The 18,625-nt window shown below is 48.6% G+C and overlaps 3 protein-coding genes across 3 annotated transcripts, besides 1 other annotated feature; all 3 read left to right on the forward strand.

The window, feature by feature from the left end:
• Positions 1 to 264: 264 nt before the first annotated feature.
• On the forward strand, positions 265 to 729 carry FPSE_07568 (uncharacterized protein; the record flags this gene model as incomplete). The annotated part of the gene is made up of 1 exon (XM_009260686.1): positions 265 to 729. One exon carries the CDS (start codon positions 265 to 267, stop codon positions 727 to 729), a length of 465 nt encoding a protein of 154 aa, XP_009258961.1.
• A 3,367-nt stretch (positions 730 to 4,096) lies between these two features.
• On the forward strand, positions 4,097 to 4,618 carry FPSE_07567 (uncharacterized protein; the record flags this gene model as incomplete). The annotated part of the gene is made up of 1 exon (XM_009260685.1): positions 4,097 to 4,618. One exon carries the CDS (start codon positions 4,097 to 4,099, stop codon positions 4,616 to 4,618), a length of 522 nt encoding a protein of 173 aa, XP_009258960.1.
• Positions 4,619 to 12,593: 7,975 nt separating this feature from the next.
• On the forward strand, positions 12,594 to 17,616 carry FPSE_07566 (uncharacterized protein; the record flags this gene model as incomplete). Its single annotated transcript, XM_009260684.1, has 4 exons — positions 12,594 to 13,026; positions 13,077 to 13,203; positions 13,255 to 13,566; positions 13,659 to 17,616. The coding sequence occupies 4 exons, from the start codon at positions 12,594 to 12,596 to the stop codon at positions 17,614 to 17,616; spliced, it is 4,830 nt and encodes a 1,609-aa protein (XP_009258959.1).
• A 974-nt stretch (positions 17,617 to 18,590) lies between these two features.
• Positions 18,591 to 18,624: a repeat region.
• Between the last annotated feature and the right edge of the window lies 1 nt (position 18,625).

The following is an 18,625-nucleotide window of genomic DNA, read 5'->3' on the forward strand; positions in this document are numbered from 1 at the left end:
CTCCATTCCACACCCAAAAACCAGAACCCAGATTAAATCTCACACGCCCCAGGCCTCCCTTAGTCGGCTGCCTGCCCGTCTTGCTTCATTCATTTATATCTACCCGCATCCCCAGGTTTTCGTCTCGAGGATCCATTTATCTGCCGTCCACAACAAAGAACTTCAAGTGATCAACACTTTACTACTTGCTATTTAGCAACAGCTACAGCTCCTCGAGCTTCAATCACGACATTCACCTCGCCTATCATCACAACCACCGCAACAATGTTCGGTTCATACAGCTCCATCAGCTCCATGTGCGCGTCCTCCGCGCCCATGGACATCGCGTCTCGCAACATCTACCGATCTCAGGATTCCGCCTGCGCTTTCCCTTCATGGCCTCGACGTGACTCTCTTTCTGAGTCCGACCGTGAGGAGCGACCTACTTCTTACCTCTCCGACGACGACCTCTTCCTCTCCGATCCCTTCGATGATGATGCTCAGAGCGTCTCCAGCGCTGGTAGCTCTTCTCCCGGTGCCATGGCCTCGCCTCCTAGCCGCATCTCCGACTTCGAGCTTCTCCAGGCTGAGCGCGAACGCCAGGCTGCCATCCAGCGAGAGTGCATCCGAGTTGTCAACCTCGAGAAGGAGCGTCGACGGGCCGCCGCACGAAAGCAGCGCCGTAGCAGTTCTCACAAGAAGAGCCCCAAGACCAAGCTCACCTCCATCAACGAGGAGGCTATTGAGTAAACGATGCTCTGGGATCTTCTTCATGACTGTTACGATTTCACGATAGCGTATGTTTACACTATACAACTAAAGCATCAAGCTTCATTTACTAACAACATTTCAGGCTGCTTTTTTGCATTACATGGCAATATGATACCCCATGATACCCCACACACAACAACTTTCGCATGTGCGCATCAACAAACGCACATGCTCGCTTACCCAACACCACTGTTCCATCATTTGTAGATGGACATCTTTCCGACACAACACCACACACCAAACTGTCACTCACTAAATTGGCAACCTTAATCAGCTACCCTCAAGATCGACTCGTAACCGCCGGCTTGATTTTCGGTAGGCGACTACACCACTACAACCTTGGTCGATGACGCCATGGGGTAGACCGCCTTTGAACCCAGCAAATCACAGGTGGGGGTGGGGGTTACCCAACCAAGAATGAGTCAGAACACAAGAGGCCAAGACTGAGGAATGAATGACAACAACATCAACATCAACAATCAACAACCATTATCTTTAGAGTTCCCGGTCGCGGCCGAAACTTTCTCTTCCACCAAGAGAAACGTTGCCATGACCCGAACCGGATACATGGAAGCCTTCATCCCCATCTTCTTCTAGTTCTCGTCGGACCGTCGGCGAACTCGGCCATCTACCGGTGGTCTTCTCCCCGCATTGCGGCCCGGTCAAGAATCTATCATTATCCGCTTGCGCGTACATCGGATATATTCTTTTCTGTTGAGGCTTTTATCAAAGCCGGCATTTTATCTTGTTTATCTTGTTTAATCTTTTTCTTTCTCACACCATCTGGGTGGATCGCATACATGGATGGAGTTTTACTTTTATTGCATCATTAGGACATGGGACACTGGATACAGTACAGGTTCTTGCATCAGTCCTCCCAACACTGGGATGAACCAGCTGGTACACACTTGGGAACAGGAACATTAGGGCATAGGATATGCACCCACACACAGCATTGCATGGTTAACGGCGACATGGCATGGAATATTTAGATACCTTAGGATAGTTTGGCGGCCCAGTGCCTGCCTTGATTTTCAAGATACCCTCTTATTAGTTAGCATCAACAATCATATTTGGCATACATCTCAAAACATACTCTTGTCTCTTACTCATGTGATATTGGCGCCTCTACTCGTGACTGCAGCTACTTTGGTCCTTTGACCCTTTGACCCTTTGAACCCTGAGCTATATTATCCCTAACCTTGTGTGCAAGCAATCTTGGCAACAATCAAGCGCCCAGCCAAAGCTGTTGAAAGTGTGTGCTACAACCTGCCTATCTACCAATAACCATCAACCCTTGCCGACCTATTCATCGAATACCGGCGACAATAGGGAGCTCTCTATTTTCTAACTTGGCCCGTGGTACCGTCCCGTGCCGCGGGCTTCAAGTCAAGTTCCGTTGTCACATGGACCAAATTGACGCCTTTACCGCGGGGTCGTGAGTGCGGCGAGGTGCAGCTCAATCCAGAGAGAACGTGCCTTTTTCAGATCGGCGATAAGAAACAAAGAGATTCTCACGTGGGAAGCTTGTGGTAAAAGCTATCTGTATCGGGTATCTTGATTTGGTGGTGGGTGTTTGTATAGACAGTGCTTTGTCCGATATCGTGTTGGTATGATGTTCAATCAAGTGCTCAAAAGAAACGGGGCTCAACGCACGGATGGGGTATTGATTGATCAAGCAAGTCGCGAGATTTCGCAATCGCGAAAAAGGGCGAGATGAAACGTTGTTTACCTTTGTTGGTCCTCAAGTTGAGTTTAGTTTGCCTTGTGGCTTGCGAGTTTAAATGGCATTGTCTAAGCCAAGACTTTCAAGCCTTATGCAGGGCAAGCTTTGATATTTAGACTAGACATTTTGCCCTGTTCTAAAGTGCTATTGTTGGATTCACGGTCTAATAAGAGTTGACTCAGGAACCAACATAGGGCGAACTAGAAGAGTTGAAACGGGCGCTTGTACCGCTGCGATACGATTTAAAGTGGTGAGTCAAGAATAGAACATATAAGCGTTTTGGTTTGAAGATAGAGTGGTGCACGGGCGGGATGCATGAAAGACACAGTGACAAAGCCCATATAGTTAAAGTTGGAGTGAGGATAGAATAGATAAACCTCAAATATCTGTTCACATTGTTTAATATAGTTTGGACAGTGGTGTTTGCTACTTTCAAGGGATATGCTTATTGATGCCTTGTCTTATTGTCCAGCCCGTCACTACGAGACGATACGAGTATAAAGGCTAAAGATAGATCTAACTTTACTAATCACGCTATAGTCTTGTATTACCATAGGTAGAATACGATATCATCCTTGTACGTCGGAATGGACTATAGTGTACTGGTACAGTTACCATTGAACCGTATGTTCCGGAGCGTAGGAGCAAGCAGTCAGCATAGTTTCTGCGGAATGGCAAATACTGTTAGGGTAATGCGTTTCACTTACCAAAAGATCATGACATACTTTGGCTGATGTCTTCTAGTGGCCTTTTGGCGCCCCGTGAATAGGTTCAATGTGAGCTGGCCAAGAGTTCTCTGTGCAAGTCTATCCGTGCCCAAACAGTTGTGGCTGATATCAATAATAGATGGTATAGTTCGATACGATGGGTAAACTGTGCCCAAGTAGTATTAGTGTTGTATCCAGGCCTATGTCGGATTATATTGCACACAGCTTGTTGCCTAGCTCAACAAGCTTCATGTGTTGGTTGACGAAGTCACTGCCTGCCATAGTTTCGCACGAAGCCATGATGGAACGAAGATGGAGTCAATGAAGTGATAGCCGGATGTATAGACAATAATCACTTTAGTTCGTTATCATAATCACAAGAAACTATACCTGGAATTGAGAGTTCATGATGTGATCATGCCCCCCCAGGTATCGTGATGGGGTGTAAAGCTATATTAGTAACTCAAGAAAAACAACCATGATCTGACAGAATAGACTTAATAATGAGTACAAGTTTTTATTGCACAAAACAAATACATATTTTCCATTTTTAATGCAAAGTTAACCGTATCCATGCTTTGTTCTTGCGTTCTATTTTGCAGACTCCACATTCTGAAGATAACAGAGTCTGACATATAATTTGATCGGTAAATCATGCTAATAAGATCGTACTTATAACTTCTATGGCCTATGAGAGGTTGTTGTACAGTTGTGAGACTTGAACCGGAATGTGGAATTGTCATCATCATCTTCCCCGCATCACGAACTTGGCAAGGCTTCACTCAACCTTGATCGCACAACTGTTGCGATCCAACTTGAAACTCATCGAAACTTACACATATAAAGGACTTAACTCAAAAACAATCACCCGCTGATAAAACCCTCACTCAGATTGACCTCAAACGCAATCAAAATGGTCAACGAACAAGATCGTGAGCACCTCCGCCTTGCCGTCTCACTCGCCCACGAAGCTCTCAAAGCAGGCGATGCCCCATTCGGCTCTGTCCTTGTATCATCAGACAATAAAGTCCTCCAGACAGACCGAAACCGCACCGTCACAGGTTCCGACGGCGATGGTCGTCCCGACGCAACTCTGCACCCAGAGTTTACGCTCGCGCGGTGGGCACAACTCAACCTCAGCGCCGAGGAGCGTAAGAACTCTACTGTGTACACGAGTGGAGAGCATTGCGCAATGTGTTCTGCTGCACATGCTTGGTGCGGACTCGGAAGGATTGTGTATGTTTCTTCGACAGAGCAGTTGGAGGCTTGGAAGAATGAGTTTGGTGTCGATGCGCCTGTTGCGCCTCTGAGTATCAATCAAGTTGCTCCAGGGCTCCAAGTGGAAGGGCCTGTTGAGGATTTGGCTAAAGAGGTTTATCAATTTCATGTTGAGAATTGGACGGGGAAGGGGTTTGAGTCCAAGTCTAAGGCTTGAGTCTGGGAATGTTGGAGCTTATGGTATTAGGATGAGCATAGCAGGTGTCTGGCAGCAGCCTATCGAATACATGTCTGTTTTTATTACAACTTCAAGGCGTATGAGGAAAGAATTGAGATGACGCATGCCAAGTTGCGTGTTGGCCAACGTGAAGGCAATGAGAACCTCTGGGCCAGCGGACGTACAAGCTAGATCTAACTATAACGACTCAACAAGAACACCGGCATCACCCAAGAAAGAACGTGAGTCAAGATACCCAGTCTTTCCACAGTCGATAATGTCTATGTACCAGCGAAGAAGACCGTAATACATGAGTTATTTTGTATCACAGTTCAATATAATCTCTATTTGGGAGCAGTTCTTTCATCCAATCAGCTATCCCCTGTGGCTTAGTTGGCTAAAGCGTCCGACTGTTATTCATAGACAATCGGGAGATCGGAAGTTCGAGCCTTCCCGGGGGAGTTTCTTTTTGACCCTGTTGTTTATTGTCCATTCATTGCTTGCTATCTTTTTAGTTAATCGGATATATATGCTCACAATGAATGTGTGCGCCATGTCTTATCTATCGAGCGATATAGATCTTGATACTAATGAAGGTACCGTGGACAAACCACCAAATGCAAACCCGTTACTCAAGGTAATTATACTCACAGTCAATTTACTGCTCCGTAACTGCAATACGTGAGACAAAAATATTGTTCTAGAATAGAAAGAAGCCTGTGTGAGCTATAGACGCAGTCGTTGTTACATTGCAGCGGTAGTTCCTGGATCGCTGCAAATGCCTCAGGAAGAATGACCATTGCTCATTATAGCAGTAGAAGAAACAACACGACTTAGATAGAAATTGACAAATGTCTCAAGTGCAGTATAGAAAAGAGAGCCCTCTGATTCCTAACTCTTACAGCGATATTAAAATATTAACGTATGATGTCCATCAGTCTTGAGAAAGAGTTGGAACTCGACACTAATGGCATCCACTACGCAGTATCATCTGAACAGAACTCTAAGAAGGGGACAGTCTTTTCTGAGAGCACGGAAAATATTATTTCTTCTCACATAAGATGCCTTGGCGAGTCTTGATGAATCGCTAAAGCAATACCATGTTTTGTTCTCAGGGAGTATCTCTGAACTAACTGCTTATAAAAGTAATGTCCTTCATGCCCAAGTGTGGCATCCTATTGGATCAAAAGGGCTCTGGAAAACTATGAGTTGCTTTAAAAGTATTGAAGAACAGCTGTCGTTCTTTGGGGAGAGTGCAACTTGGCTGGCCTCTCACCCTTCATCGCATATATGCCTAAAGAGAAGAGAGTTTGCGATGCCCAAGCACGTCAAAATAACCCAAGTGCATACACTCAATAAACATCACATCATATGAAGCTGCATGGAGACCCAAGAATATGCAATTCCAAATCAGTTTCCATCTTGGGTATCTTGCATTATCCCAAAACGCCCATCAGAGACCAGTCCGCTTACACCATTCCTGCGTTCTCATATGCATAATACGAAGGTTCAACCTGAGACAACACTACAGAGGTGTATGGTGTAGCATTCGCACTATCTAGCGGTAGGCCCGCATCTAAAATGTTTCCACTAGACATCTTCTTCCTCTCATCCGTGTGGGCTAAGTCGAGGCCAGTCGAGGCTCAGGGCAACCTTGGCGCCCACATTCCAACCCATCCACAATGTCAAATCCTTCGCGGAGCTGGGCTTGTTCCAATTGGGCAATGACTAAAATAAGAAAGATCTAAATAAGACCTCACTCAATATTCTCTGTCTGCAGCCTTTGCACCGATATGTACCTCCGTACCGCTCTGTGCTGTGCTACATTGCATTATATGTATTGCCAGCGTCTTGAGGAGGAGCCCTACTCAATACCACTGGTATCAATGTGTTGATCTATGTCCCCGAATGATTATCACAATTGGTAGGACCTGATTGCGGGGAAGCCTGAAGCCACGCGAGTTGATGGATGCTGACGCAGGGGATTTCACGCACCCAACTTCTGATGTTACATACATGTCTGGTGTGCCTGCCTTCAACAACTACACATCAAATGTAATGGGATTTTAGAGAGTGACGCTTATCAAATAGGATGTGACAAGCGCACAATCCCTGATAAGAGCACCAAGACGAGGATTTTAAGTGAGGCCTAGTGTTTGGAACCCAACTTCAATTGTAGTTACTGTGATATAGGTCGGTGGTCGACGACTCTAAACCCATCACACCTATCAGCCACCTACACAGGTATGCAAAGTAATCAACAAGGATACGGAACAATGGTAACTCATTTATGACACCTTTTCTGTAAGAGAAGTAGAGTCAAGTTCGCTGTTGCCGACTGTTCCGAGATGAGAGCGATCAATAGTCTATCCATGAGAATGGTGTCCTGTTCATGTAATCACACTTTGAGTCGTACGTTACTCTGATACAAGTACTTATACTCAAAGTATCAACAGAGTGTAAGCCGAAAGTCCTTTCGTATTGGATTCCAAGATCTTGGGCCTTGCAGTTTGCCAAACTCCGAGTCTCGCGCGACGTGAGTAGGGGGCTATAAGATAGTGAAACTGGTAAGACTGATTGTGATCCTCCTAACAGAACGTCTCAAAACTATAACGCTAATGTCTTGACGATGGAAGCGAATCTTTCATATGCACCAAAAGTCTTCGCTGCCAATTACACACAACGACGCATCTTCAAATCCTACATTTTGGTTTCGTCCCTGGCCGATCTGGTGCAGAGAGGCGGCCGCCAGTCTGCAGCCGCAATATGAAAATACTGTAGGAGGGGATTCGGAGTCTTTTTTAAAGTGGCGTTATCAATGTGATAACTCCCATCCATCAGCCTGGCCGCATTTTGGGCCGCAGGTTATAGCATGGCGTGCCAATACCCCCAGTTGGCATATCAAATGCGCGAAAGCAACGAGCGGAGACCTTACGGCTGGGTCGAACATGTCCCTTGACCAGGGTCATCCTGTTACAGTCAACAGGGGAAATGTGATAATGAAATCGCCGGTCAATGCACTGGCCTGACGATCGAAAGAATCCCAACTCTGAAGAGAAGAATTGGCAGATACTGACCGATCTTTGCCGTGAAGCATCAGAGATTGACTTGTGTAGGACGGCATAAACGAGCTGCAAGCACCAGGTGCAGCAAAAGAAAAGAAGGCGGAATGTATTTTACATCAAGAGTCTGCAGTTATCCGCTCCCGTGAAGTAAGGAATGATACACACATTGATGCAACCCGTGTGAGGCTGCAGCCAAGTCTGGGAAAGGATGGGGACAACCGTGGGGTAATTCGAGTTATGAGGCCAGACGGACCAGGGCCAGGTCTATCTAGCCCCGGGATAATGAAATTGCGTATCGGTCAACGAGAGTTCTTGATCAGTGGCGCTGAGGCCCAGTCGGCCTCTGATTGTTAAGTGTGTGCAGTTTCAAAACAATGTATAGCGGAGCAGTCCACTTATGTCTGCACATCAATATCAGCCCTTGAGGTGATAAGCAGCAGGCCGTGATCCAACAATAAAGAGATACGTGTGTAAAAATGTTTTGTCGTTACTGAAAATCACAACGACTCGTAGATCCTTCTTGCATATATATCTGATAGCGAAAGTTTACCAACCGCTTTTTCTGCTGTACTTGGCTTGCAGGAAACACATACACAGAACCTGTCCGTCGGAACCGAAGAGTGAGGCGAGTTGGTTCAATTGGAAGAGGTGCGGTGAACGAGAATGGCATATGCTGCAAACATCTGCCCCTAGCCGAGCGGTTTATGAACAAGGTCTTGCCAGGCGGAGGCGCTTGTTGGACTCGAGGCGCTGCACCCATGACGAGACTGGGAATCCCAGCATGCATATATGACAAGGAGGCGGCCTGTTGTTTAGCGATGCTAAGTCTGAATAAGCAATTCGAGTTTCCTATATAGCCACATGCTTCTGAGACAAACATTAGAAGAAAGGCTTTGCTTGACCGGGGTTCAAGGTCAAGGAAAAGGCAATTTGTATCTTTTGTCAATAATAGAGTTCCACGCATATAATGAGGCTCGAGCGTAAATGCTGTTCCAGCATTGGAAAAACGGACAAACTTTCTGACTGCGTCCACATTCGTAAAATACCCAATGACCTGGATATCGCAATGCTGCTCATCGAGTGCTTCCGTGGATAATTCACCTGTGACCCCAAATTATCTTAGCGGATCTAATTAAAGATATGAAGCAGCTAGTTTAACGGAGGGCGCTATGTTCGTTGTTTGATAGGCTGACATTGTAACCATTTCAGGCTATCTCCAAAGCGAAGGACTAAGTAAGGTGACGTGTATTGAATGAAGGTGGTCTAAGTTATCGGAGGATTACTGAAAGATAGGATATTGACTTCTGCAGCAGAGAAGGATGTTGCTATTGATGAAGAGTCTATCCATGGTAAGGGAATGTGTGTGGGTGAGGTTACACTGGACGGAAGTGACCAGGGGCACGGGAAAAAGCGAAGAGAGATCGTGTATGCAGGAGGAGAGAGAAGAGAGATCCGCAACTCAACCAGAATTTTGAGGATGGAAGAAAAAGGACGAAATTGGGGGCCTTAAGGTGAGTCTTGCACGAGGCAGGTCTGTTGATCCATATCAAGCAAGTAGTCAGGCGTGAACAGATTCACATCCAGACTCTTTCCCAGTTCGTTATCGAATGAGGTCAAAAGTGGAGCAAGCAAGTATAACGGCACTTATGCAGCTGGATGTCAGCTCATACTTACCTACCTTCCTGGATGAAACTGGAAGCCGGAATGAGCTTAAATTTTGAGCGACATTGGATATAAAATGCAGAATCACCTTAGCCAAGAAAGACTCGTTTAATTCTCTCAATCATTCGATATCGTCGCCAAGCAACGGCATTGTGCTCTCACTGACTTGATATAAGAGATGTGGTTGATGGAGAGCTCTGCCCCTTCCCGTTTAAATAATGTGGGTACAGACCCTCTTCGCCAGCGGGACGGGAAGGAGGAGGGCGATTAACTTCTTGTAAGAGAGGTGATCGGCCGGCTTATTGGCCCGTCCCGGTTAGCTAGCGTGGCCAATAAGCGCCGAGAAGCAGCTCAAAGCACATCTTTGGCAAGTGGGGTGAAGGACTCTATCCAATCAATGTTAGCATACAAGCGCTTGCTCAAGCCCCCCCATGTTTTTGTTTCCCCAACCACACACATGCTTTCATCTTCCTTCACTCACTTTATCTCAAAAAACCAACTGGAGCTTTAATAGAGAAGAAGAATACGCTACAAACTACCTCTTACAGTGCAAGGGATTTTACGAAATGCCCTATTAGCCTCTGCAACTTCAGAAGACCCCCCACTGTAGAGCACGCAGCGCTCCTCCAGAGCCAGACATCAGTGATGATCCTAAGATGTTGTGCTAACTAACACACACAGACTGAGATGTAAGGTACCGACCACTCGTTAGTTTCGACGGTACCCAGCACAACTGGATCGAGCATATCATGCCGTGATACCTATTTCCCACTGCACCAACGTTACAGGACCTGACCAACTGCCTGCGTGGGGAGACGCCGTGCGGCCTTGGGCTGTTGCGTTATGCTCTTCTGCTGTGTTGTCCTGCACCGCAATGCTCGAGAAACCACCACTCGCTGTTGTACCAAACGCCGCCTGCATGCTTCTGTGTACGTCTCGCCAGAAGAGGGGCACCAGCAACCTTTGTACATGATTGATCGGTTACTTTCAATGCAAATAAAAGATGAAATTTGGATGAGACGACGGCGGAGTTTATCAAGACCAAGGGCTTGCTTCCTTGATAAGAGTTAAATCTCAAACGATAAGATGCGAGCCATTCATGCACTCGTCTGCAAACAATGGAATACAATTGATTGATTGATAGGTCGAGTGCCTCGAGTCTCTAGGTCGGCCAGAATGGATCTGGAGATTTACAAGGGTCCCGGTCTACTAGTGGACCACTCAATTTGATGCACCATCCAACGATTCACTGAGAGAATTGAATTCAACGGCACGCGGTCAACCCACGAGGCTAAATTTGGCAGGGGGGCATTGCTCGCTACATGTTTGACTTGCTGCGACTCGCTGGTTTTCAATTGCCTTGTCTTTGATCAAAGATCCACAGTACACGATATGCGATGAGATGGCAGACCACGTTGGACATTGCTCGTCATAGCAAGGCCGCAGCCGCCGGCCACGATCCATTCATGTTCAAAGTGACGGCCTCCGCCTCAACTGGCGTCTGAAGGCATACTAATGCTATGGCATGCTCAACAGTCAACACCCTGCTCACTGTGCAAGAGGGGATCCTAGTCTTCTGCAGCTCCTCTTCCCCACTCAAACTGTTAGCTCGAGTCCAAACAGCGAAAAAAGATGCTCAAGCTCCCAATCCCCAGCCGCCGTTGACCATCCTCCATTTCGACCCCTGGGTTCCATATTGCCTATGAAGCTGGTCTGTCTCCGCTGATCCATTCAACCCAACGTTCGCAGGGCTCTATTTTAATATCGGCCTCTGGCTCAAGTGTCCACTGACAGGCCAGAACGCCACTCTCTAGGCGCCATCTCTGACTCTGAACCCCCGACCTTGACCCATGATGGATGGTTAATCACATATAGCACACGCGGTGGACACCCACACTGTCATAAACCCTGTGTCTGTGTCTTTCTCAAAATCATCTCAACCTGCACTTTTTCTGGTCAGAATTTCCTTCTTGGGCCTCCTTCTTCTTAGTCTTCCCTTTCCGCCTTTGTTTTGCTTTGCATTGTGCCTCTGTCCTCGAGTCCTGGCCGCCTGTTTGTGTTGCCTCAATCACATTGTCACACCTTCAGCTCCGAACATCAACCTTGATATCACAACTCCACCAACATCCATCTACACCAGCCCCCAACCGACTGATCAACTTTTATTCGATAATAGGAAAAGGGTTCAAGGTGAGCATTTCAATTATCATTTTGCAATTTCCTAAACACTCCGTCTTTTCATGCCCCAATCGCCAATTGAGCTGAGCGTCTCCTCGGTATCCCCGTCCCTCGTCATATTCGCCGTCTTAGTCGTCGCATGTTGTCGCATGTTGTCGCTCAGCATACAAGCGCATGCAAATGTACCTACACAAGTTTGATGGACCCTAGAATCATTTTTCAAGGGATTACAAGCTACAGCTGCAAGTCAAGCGCCGGGTCACACCCCTTTCACATCCCATCCCTATCCGCATCCACTACCAAGCTCTCTTCCTGGCAGCTACTCTTTGACCTTGACCACTTTGAACGCTCATCTCTATTTGGCGTCGTTCGACCCCATGTAATCACATCCAGTCCGAGCAGGGTAGGCGGCTGCGTTCTTGCCGTTGCCGATTTGCACTTGTTGTATCGTATTCAACTGTTGCCCTGGTTGAGGTTACTCTTGACAAGCAAAACCGTAGCTTTGCCCATCTCCACACACACACGTCTATTCTTTTTCTATGCCTTCTTCTTACTTTACTCTCCTGACATCTCAAGCTCACCACTAATTCGGATTCCCAAGACATCACTGCATCTGCCTCTTATCATACACCGTCGCGACCGAGACATACAGCTTCACGAGTCCCGCTCGTTGTCCAACCTCACTTGGCCGTCGCTACCCGCCTGACCGTATCGCATCGTATCGTACAGTGACGAAACACTTCAGCAACACCATCCGAGACCTTTGGCTTATCATAATATCGAGAAACTGTCATTGTCCAAGTGTGGACAGCAGGTCATTCCGAGGCATGTTCGACAGCCCTTGAGTGTAGCTTTCCGCCTGTTTCTGCGACTTCGAGAGCAGCTGTAGTCAAGACCCCGCTATCGGGGGCTTGTTCCTCGTCGACATCGATTCACACCAGAACAGTACGTGCCGCGTCGCACAAGACGAACACCCACGCAGGGAAGCCGTAGCTTCCTCTGGTCATCCGACTGGCTAACGCAAGCTCCTCTGTCGCAGGTCAAAATCCAGAAAGGATATCAGGCCCATCATGTCCGTCCCCGTGGCCGCGTCGTCACGGAATCGCACCGTTTCATTAAGTTCTGGCGGAAGGTCTGCAGCAAGGAGCAAATCGTCTCAAGTTCCAGACAGCACCACCATGCCTCACGTCACCGATTTGAAGTACTTTGACCCCTGCGCCGCCACGGCCTCTATGTTTCTTTATGCTCAAGGTTCATCTGTCGTCTGTTGTCACCATGATACCCTTACTATTGAACGAAGATTCTCACGACATGCCGATGAGGTTCAATTATTAGCTGTCGATAACCAGAGCGAGAGTGGTGGTGGACGCTTGGTTGTAAGTTACGACGCTGGCCAGACAGCAATTGTATGGGATTTGATGACAGGAGATGAAATCGCTCGATTTGCCTCATACGAACATTTGACTGTCGCAGCATGGATGAAAAACGGCAATGTTGCCTTCGGTATGTGTTTCTAGAGTGAATGCTGGTTACTCGGTTACTTACTTTTTCAGGCAATACGAAAGGAAGCATAATCATGTTTGAGCCTTCAACTTCCGAGCATGTCTCTGCAAGAACCATCGACCAAATTGCGGTAACTGCACTGGCTCCCTCATCCGATTGCAGAACATTCGCCATTGGGTAAGTTTACTTGTCACATCGCACATTTGATCCCTACTGACAAGAATGCAGGTATCAAAATGGCTCTCTATTTGTGGCTACTTTACAGCCTCGCTTTACTATCTTGCATAATCTCACCACTTCCAGAGGACCATCGCCCATCGTGAACCTCGCATGGCATGCTTCTTCTTCGCGGCAAAAGTCTGACATGCTTGCCGTTCAAATGCGTGATGGCGACCTTCGTGTCTGGAGCGTGGCAAAGAAATATAGCGCTGACGATCCTGCTAAAGTGGTTCGAAACCTCAGAAAAGCAGAAATCTCTATGGATGGACCCAACTGGATGGGATGGTCCAAGAACGGTCGCATAATCCAGTATTCCGACTCGTAAGTCTTGCAAATCGCCACTATCATACACCACCCTAGCCTACGCGCGCGCTTAGCTGCATGACCCCTTTCCCCGACTGACATCTACACAGGCAAACACAGTCATGGGATGTTAGGACAAAGCACGTCACTCATGATCCCATCCCAACTCTCGACCTTGTCCGTGGTCTCGCCGTCTATGGCCCAGGAGCCACTCTTTTCACACTCGGCCCCAACAACACAGCACAGCAGTTTGACCTCAACTCCCCAGCTATCATGGTGGCCAACGTTCAGCACCCAGCCAACTTGTTGCCACCATCACCTCCAGTCTCCGAGGAGATCGGAGACAGATCAGCGAACTCGGCCACTACTATTGCATCCGAATCCGAGTCTAGCTCGATCCCCCTGGACATGAACATCTCCGAAAGCGATGAAGATCACATGTCACCATTTGCCCGCCTGACAAGACGCCAGGGTTATGACTCTGGTAACGAGCCCTACGAATCAGCCAGCCCTGTCTCCAGCCGAAGTGGTCTTTCGTCCTTGTCAAAATCCTCAGCAGGATCCTCTCAGACCCCTGGCCGCTATCCTCAATCGACAAGGTCAAGAGGTTTGTCAGAAAACACTTACATCTCGGCTGGAACTTCAATCCGGTCATCCACTATCGGCAACGGTAACGGCAATGTTCAAGGCAACTCGCGAGACATGGATGCATACTCTATGGGATATTCTCTTGGCACCACTAGTGTTTCGTCTATGACTTCAAGTCGTTCGCGCCACAGACCCTCTCGCCTACGCAATGAAGTCCCCCGCAGCCCCGACGACAACAAGGTCCACGATCTCTTCAAGTTTACACGAGCTCGTCTCAGCGATATCCCATACAAGCATGCCATGGGATCCAACCACGCCCGCTTGACTAACGATGATCTGCGTCGTCAGATGCTGAACACCATTTTCGGATGGAACAAAGAAGTTGAGGATCTCATCCGGGATGAAATGAGCAGGCACCCTCAAGGGTCTCCCAGCCGCATCCTTTTAGCTAAGTGGCTTGGTGACATCGACTCTAACATCATGAATGCCAACTTTGAAAACATGACTTCATCTGACTGGATGCTACTTGCATTGAGTGGTATTGGTGGTCAAGCCTCGCAACAAAAGCTTGGCCAAGCGTACGTCCAACGGCTACTCGAGGCTGGGGATGTACACGCTGCAGCCACAATTATGCTTGGTATGGGCGAGCACAACGATGCTATTGAAGTCTATGTTTCTCACAGGCGCTACATGGAGGCACTGATTCTCACATGCCTTGCTGCACCTAGTGTCTGGGAGCGTCAAGCGGCCATCATTCGGAAGTGGGGGGAGTGGGCAGTCCAACATGGCCAGCAACAACTGGCAATCCGATGCTTCGCTTGTACTGACCAAGAGTCTACGGAGCCTTGGACATCTCCTTCGGCTGCCCAACTTAACTTCCAGTCAATGACGCCTAGTATTCCTGAGATATTGAGCCCACCCCTGTCTCCTCCCGGCGTTCAACGTGGCCCTCAGCGAAGCATTGCCAAGACATCTGCACTCAAACTCATCACTTCATTTGGTGATCAATCGCAGAAGTCCAAGTTTTTCGCTGGCGATGGAGGCCAGACACCTATTGCTGCTGGTGTCACTCCCATTGCTGACTCTGCTGGCTCGCCTGCTTTGTCTCACGCCTCGAACAATGATGCCACAACGGCATTCCTCCGTCCGTCAAACAACAGCAGGTTCAACACACCAGTGTCCGCTCGAGCTCGAGGACGTTTACCATCGATTGGCGAGTTACCATCGGACCTTAACCGTGACGCGATCAGAACGGCGGGGCTTTCCGCTGCACCTTCTGATTATGAGCCTCGATCTAACCATGGCCGAACACCGTCCGGCAATGACAACATGATGTTCGGCACAGCATTGCAGCGCGCTGCTACAGCAAGCCCAATGATGATGCGCGAGCATGCTCAGAGGGTTGTCCAGCCAAGTGAAGGAGACTACCCACCGCCACCTGACCAGGCTGTGATGATCAAGATGCAGCAGGCGTCACGGAACCTCCGCAACGGTTCTCGCGATCGCATTCCGCTCGGCGTCAACCTACAGCTACAGTCTGGAGTCTCGCATGATGAAGTGACATCCCCTGAACATTCAGTTACCTCGTCGAACCGTTATCACTGGCCAACTCGACGCCGAGGCCCTGCATCTGTTACTAGCTCCGTCACCTCTGCATCGAGCGCCGGCCGAAGCCTTCGTCACCAAGCCGTCCGAAACCGAGAAGACTACATCCATAGCCTTGATGCTGCAAACCATTTCTCCAAGAGACAACGAAGCCGTCAACGAAGCCACTCAAGGACCCGAGATACATCACGCAGCCGTCCTGGCAGTCGCGAACGAAGTGCTCGATCCAGGGAGCCCTCCGAAGAACGTGGCCGCGTAGTTGCCCGAGGCTGGTCCAAGGCCAAACGATCACCAACCTCGCCTATTCCCATGTCTCCCGAAGATTTGTTGAACTTGAGCACTCCACGCCATGGCCAAGTCGGCGAGCCAAGCACGGTTCGTAAGGCCAGCACGTCCACTATGAAGCCAGGAAGCCGAGGATCAAGCCGAGCAGGCCGCCGTAAGAGCCCTGATAGTCGAAGCCGCCCAGCAGCTTTGACCCTCCGTGGGCGCAGCCAAGGCCGAGAAGGCTCTACGCAGCGTTCCCCTTCCTCTCCTCTTCCCCTTGAGGTCACTACAGCTCACTACCAAGGCTCTGAGGACGAAGAGGACTTCAGAGCAGCAATGGTTGCCCAGGAAGAATTCAGAAACAAGCATAGCCGTAGTGCCAGTCGAGGTCTAAACTCACCAGCGATGAGCAAGCAGGACTCTTCAGATAGCCGACGCAGGGCCAACTCTGAGGTTGCCAACCTTGAAGGACCCATGTCTGTTCATGGTCGGGCTGCTTCTACAGAGCATGCCGGTGACCTCAGACAAATGAAGGACGAGCGCCAGCGAAAGAAGGAGCAAGCAGCCCGAGAACTAGAAGAGCGTCGCAAGTCTCTGGCCAAGCGCGCCCAGACACCGTCTATTCCTCACCCCAACGAGTTCTCTCCTGCTCTTGCCATCACTGTTGAGACAGCAGAGCCCAAGCCGTTGCCTGACGATATTCCACCTCGGAGCGCCACTGAGCCACCGCAGAGGAGCATGTATGCCCGTCAAGGCCCCGTAATCGGCCTTCCAGCAACCCCCAAGGCCATGAGACTGATCATCGAGGGTAACCATGATCAGTCCGGAAGCACCCCTAGGCCCGAGATGCCCATGATCCCGGCCACTTTCTCTCAGAGGCACTCACCTGAAATCTCTCCTCAGCAATCACCAGAGAGACTGGAGCATAGCGCAGAGCCTAGCCTCACATTGCTACCATCAACCGTGTACCAGCCCCCATCTCGACCCCCGATTCCCCGTAGCATGTCGGCTCCTATTCCTGATGAGCCTGGTCAACGCCCAGCAAGATTTGGGCGCAAGAGCAGTGTAGGGCGCATTGAAGAGGTTGTTCCTGGGGAGCGACGACGTTCCCATGAGGATGACCCTCTTCCTCCTCCCCCTCCTCCAGCACCTCCAGTGCTTAAGGAGCTTAGGCATCTGGCCTCACCTCCTCCACCACCCCCTGCCCCTCTTCCACATGCTCAGCGATCTCAGCACGGGGGTGCTATCGCATCAGGCATGATCGAAATTGTCATGGACGATGATCTGTCTTCCGGCAACGACCAAGCTTCTGAGGCTAGCCCTCCAGCTCCATCTTCCCACAGAGGCCATGGCCGAGGACGAAGCATTGGGGACAGCAGCATCTCGGGACGAATTCACAAGGCCACTGAGAGACTCCGATCTGGCAGCCGCAGTCGCAAGGAGTATGTGCGATCTCCCCCCTTTGAGTCCCCATACGAAAGCGTTCCGATGCCACGACAGCTCAGATCTCCCCCGCCCGTATCATTCAACCCTGATGTCCTGCGTTCGCCCATCGACTCAAGGAACAAGCACATGTCGACTGGCTTGCATCAGAACGAGATGATCTAGGAGGTCTCTCAGGATCGCAGTCGAAACTCTGTGCGATATCCTTTCCCCTTCTATCGCTCTCTATAAGCTTCATATTGTTCGATTCTGTGCATGGCTATTGGCGTTTTCACCATCTCAAGACGATAAATAATGCCTTTGGGGCTCACGTATCAGCGCATTGTGCTTGCACGCCTCTTTTGGAAGCATGGCTGCACATCACCAAAAATTAACGCATTTTTCTTCATCTTTCTTTTCTTTATTAATTCGACATCGCATCTTGAATCTGTCGAGACATCATCAGCGAACAGCATATGCTGATGAATGCGCACGACTTTACATTTCTTGGGCCAGACCATCGCGGTTCTTCCAGATCATGGCCACATATATTTACAGATTATGTTTGAAAGGAAATGGCACTCGTGCCATGTTTTGTTTAACTTTACACTCATGTTGGCGGGTTCAGGTCTTGATCACATACATGATTGAATCGAGACCAGGAGGAAAATGGAAGAGTAAAATTGGGGGATGCGAAAGGGGAATAACGTAGCGACTGCTTTCTACAATGTTGCCTCGCGGCACTTGTTTGAGTTTTGTGTGATATGATGATGGATGGAAAAAGGGTATTGGGTATTGGTGAGGATTTGGATGAAGGGATTGATTGGAAATGCATTTTGATTCCCCCGGAGGGTTTATAGTATTTAACGAATTGAACGAACATATTGTCTTGATACAAATTCTGTTTCTGTAAAGTGTCTTTTTCTTGTATGTGATTGGTATTGATTGGTGCAGGCTACAGAGGGAGAGAGGTGGTGGTGATGATAGCTTCATGATAAAGACCACAACGAAATGTAGCAGAGGGTTCGACTGACTACAACTTCAGCCACAACACCTCTGAATAACTAAAAATATGATTCTAGAGGTTCTTTACGAGCTTGAAGGATAGTACATGTATTTTTCACAATTATCAATGGTCTACGGAATCCAGCAAAAAATGCAAAAAAAAAAAAAAAAAAAAAAGAGAAAAAAAAAG

Source organism: Fusarium pseudograminearum, chromosome 3 (genome assembly GCF_000303195.2).
Source record: "Fusarium pseudograminearum CS3096 chromosome 3, whole genome shotgun sequence".
Classification (NCBI taxonomy): domain Eukaryota; kingdom Fungi; phylum Ascomycota; class Sordariomycetes; order Hypocreales; family Nectriaceae; genus Fusarium; species Fusarium pseudograminearum.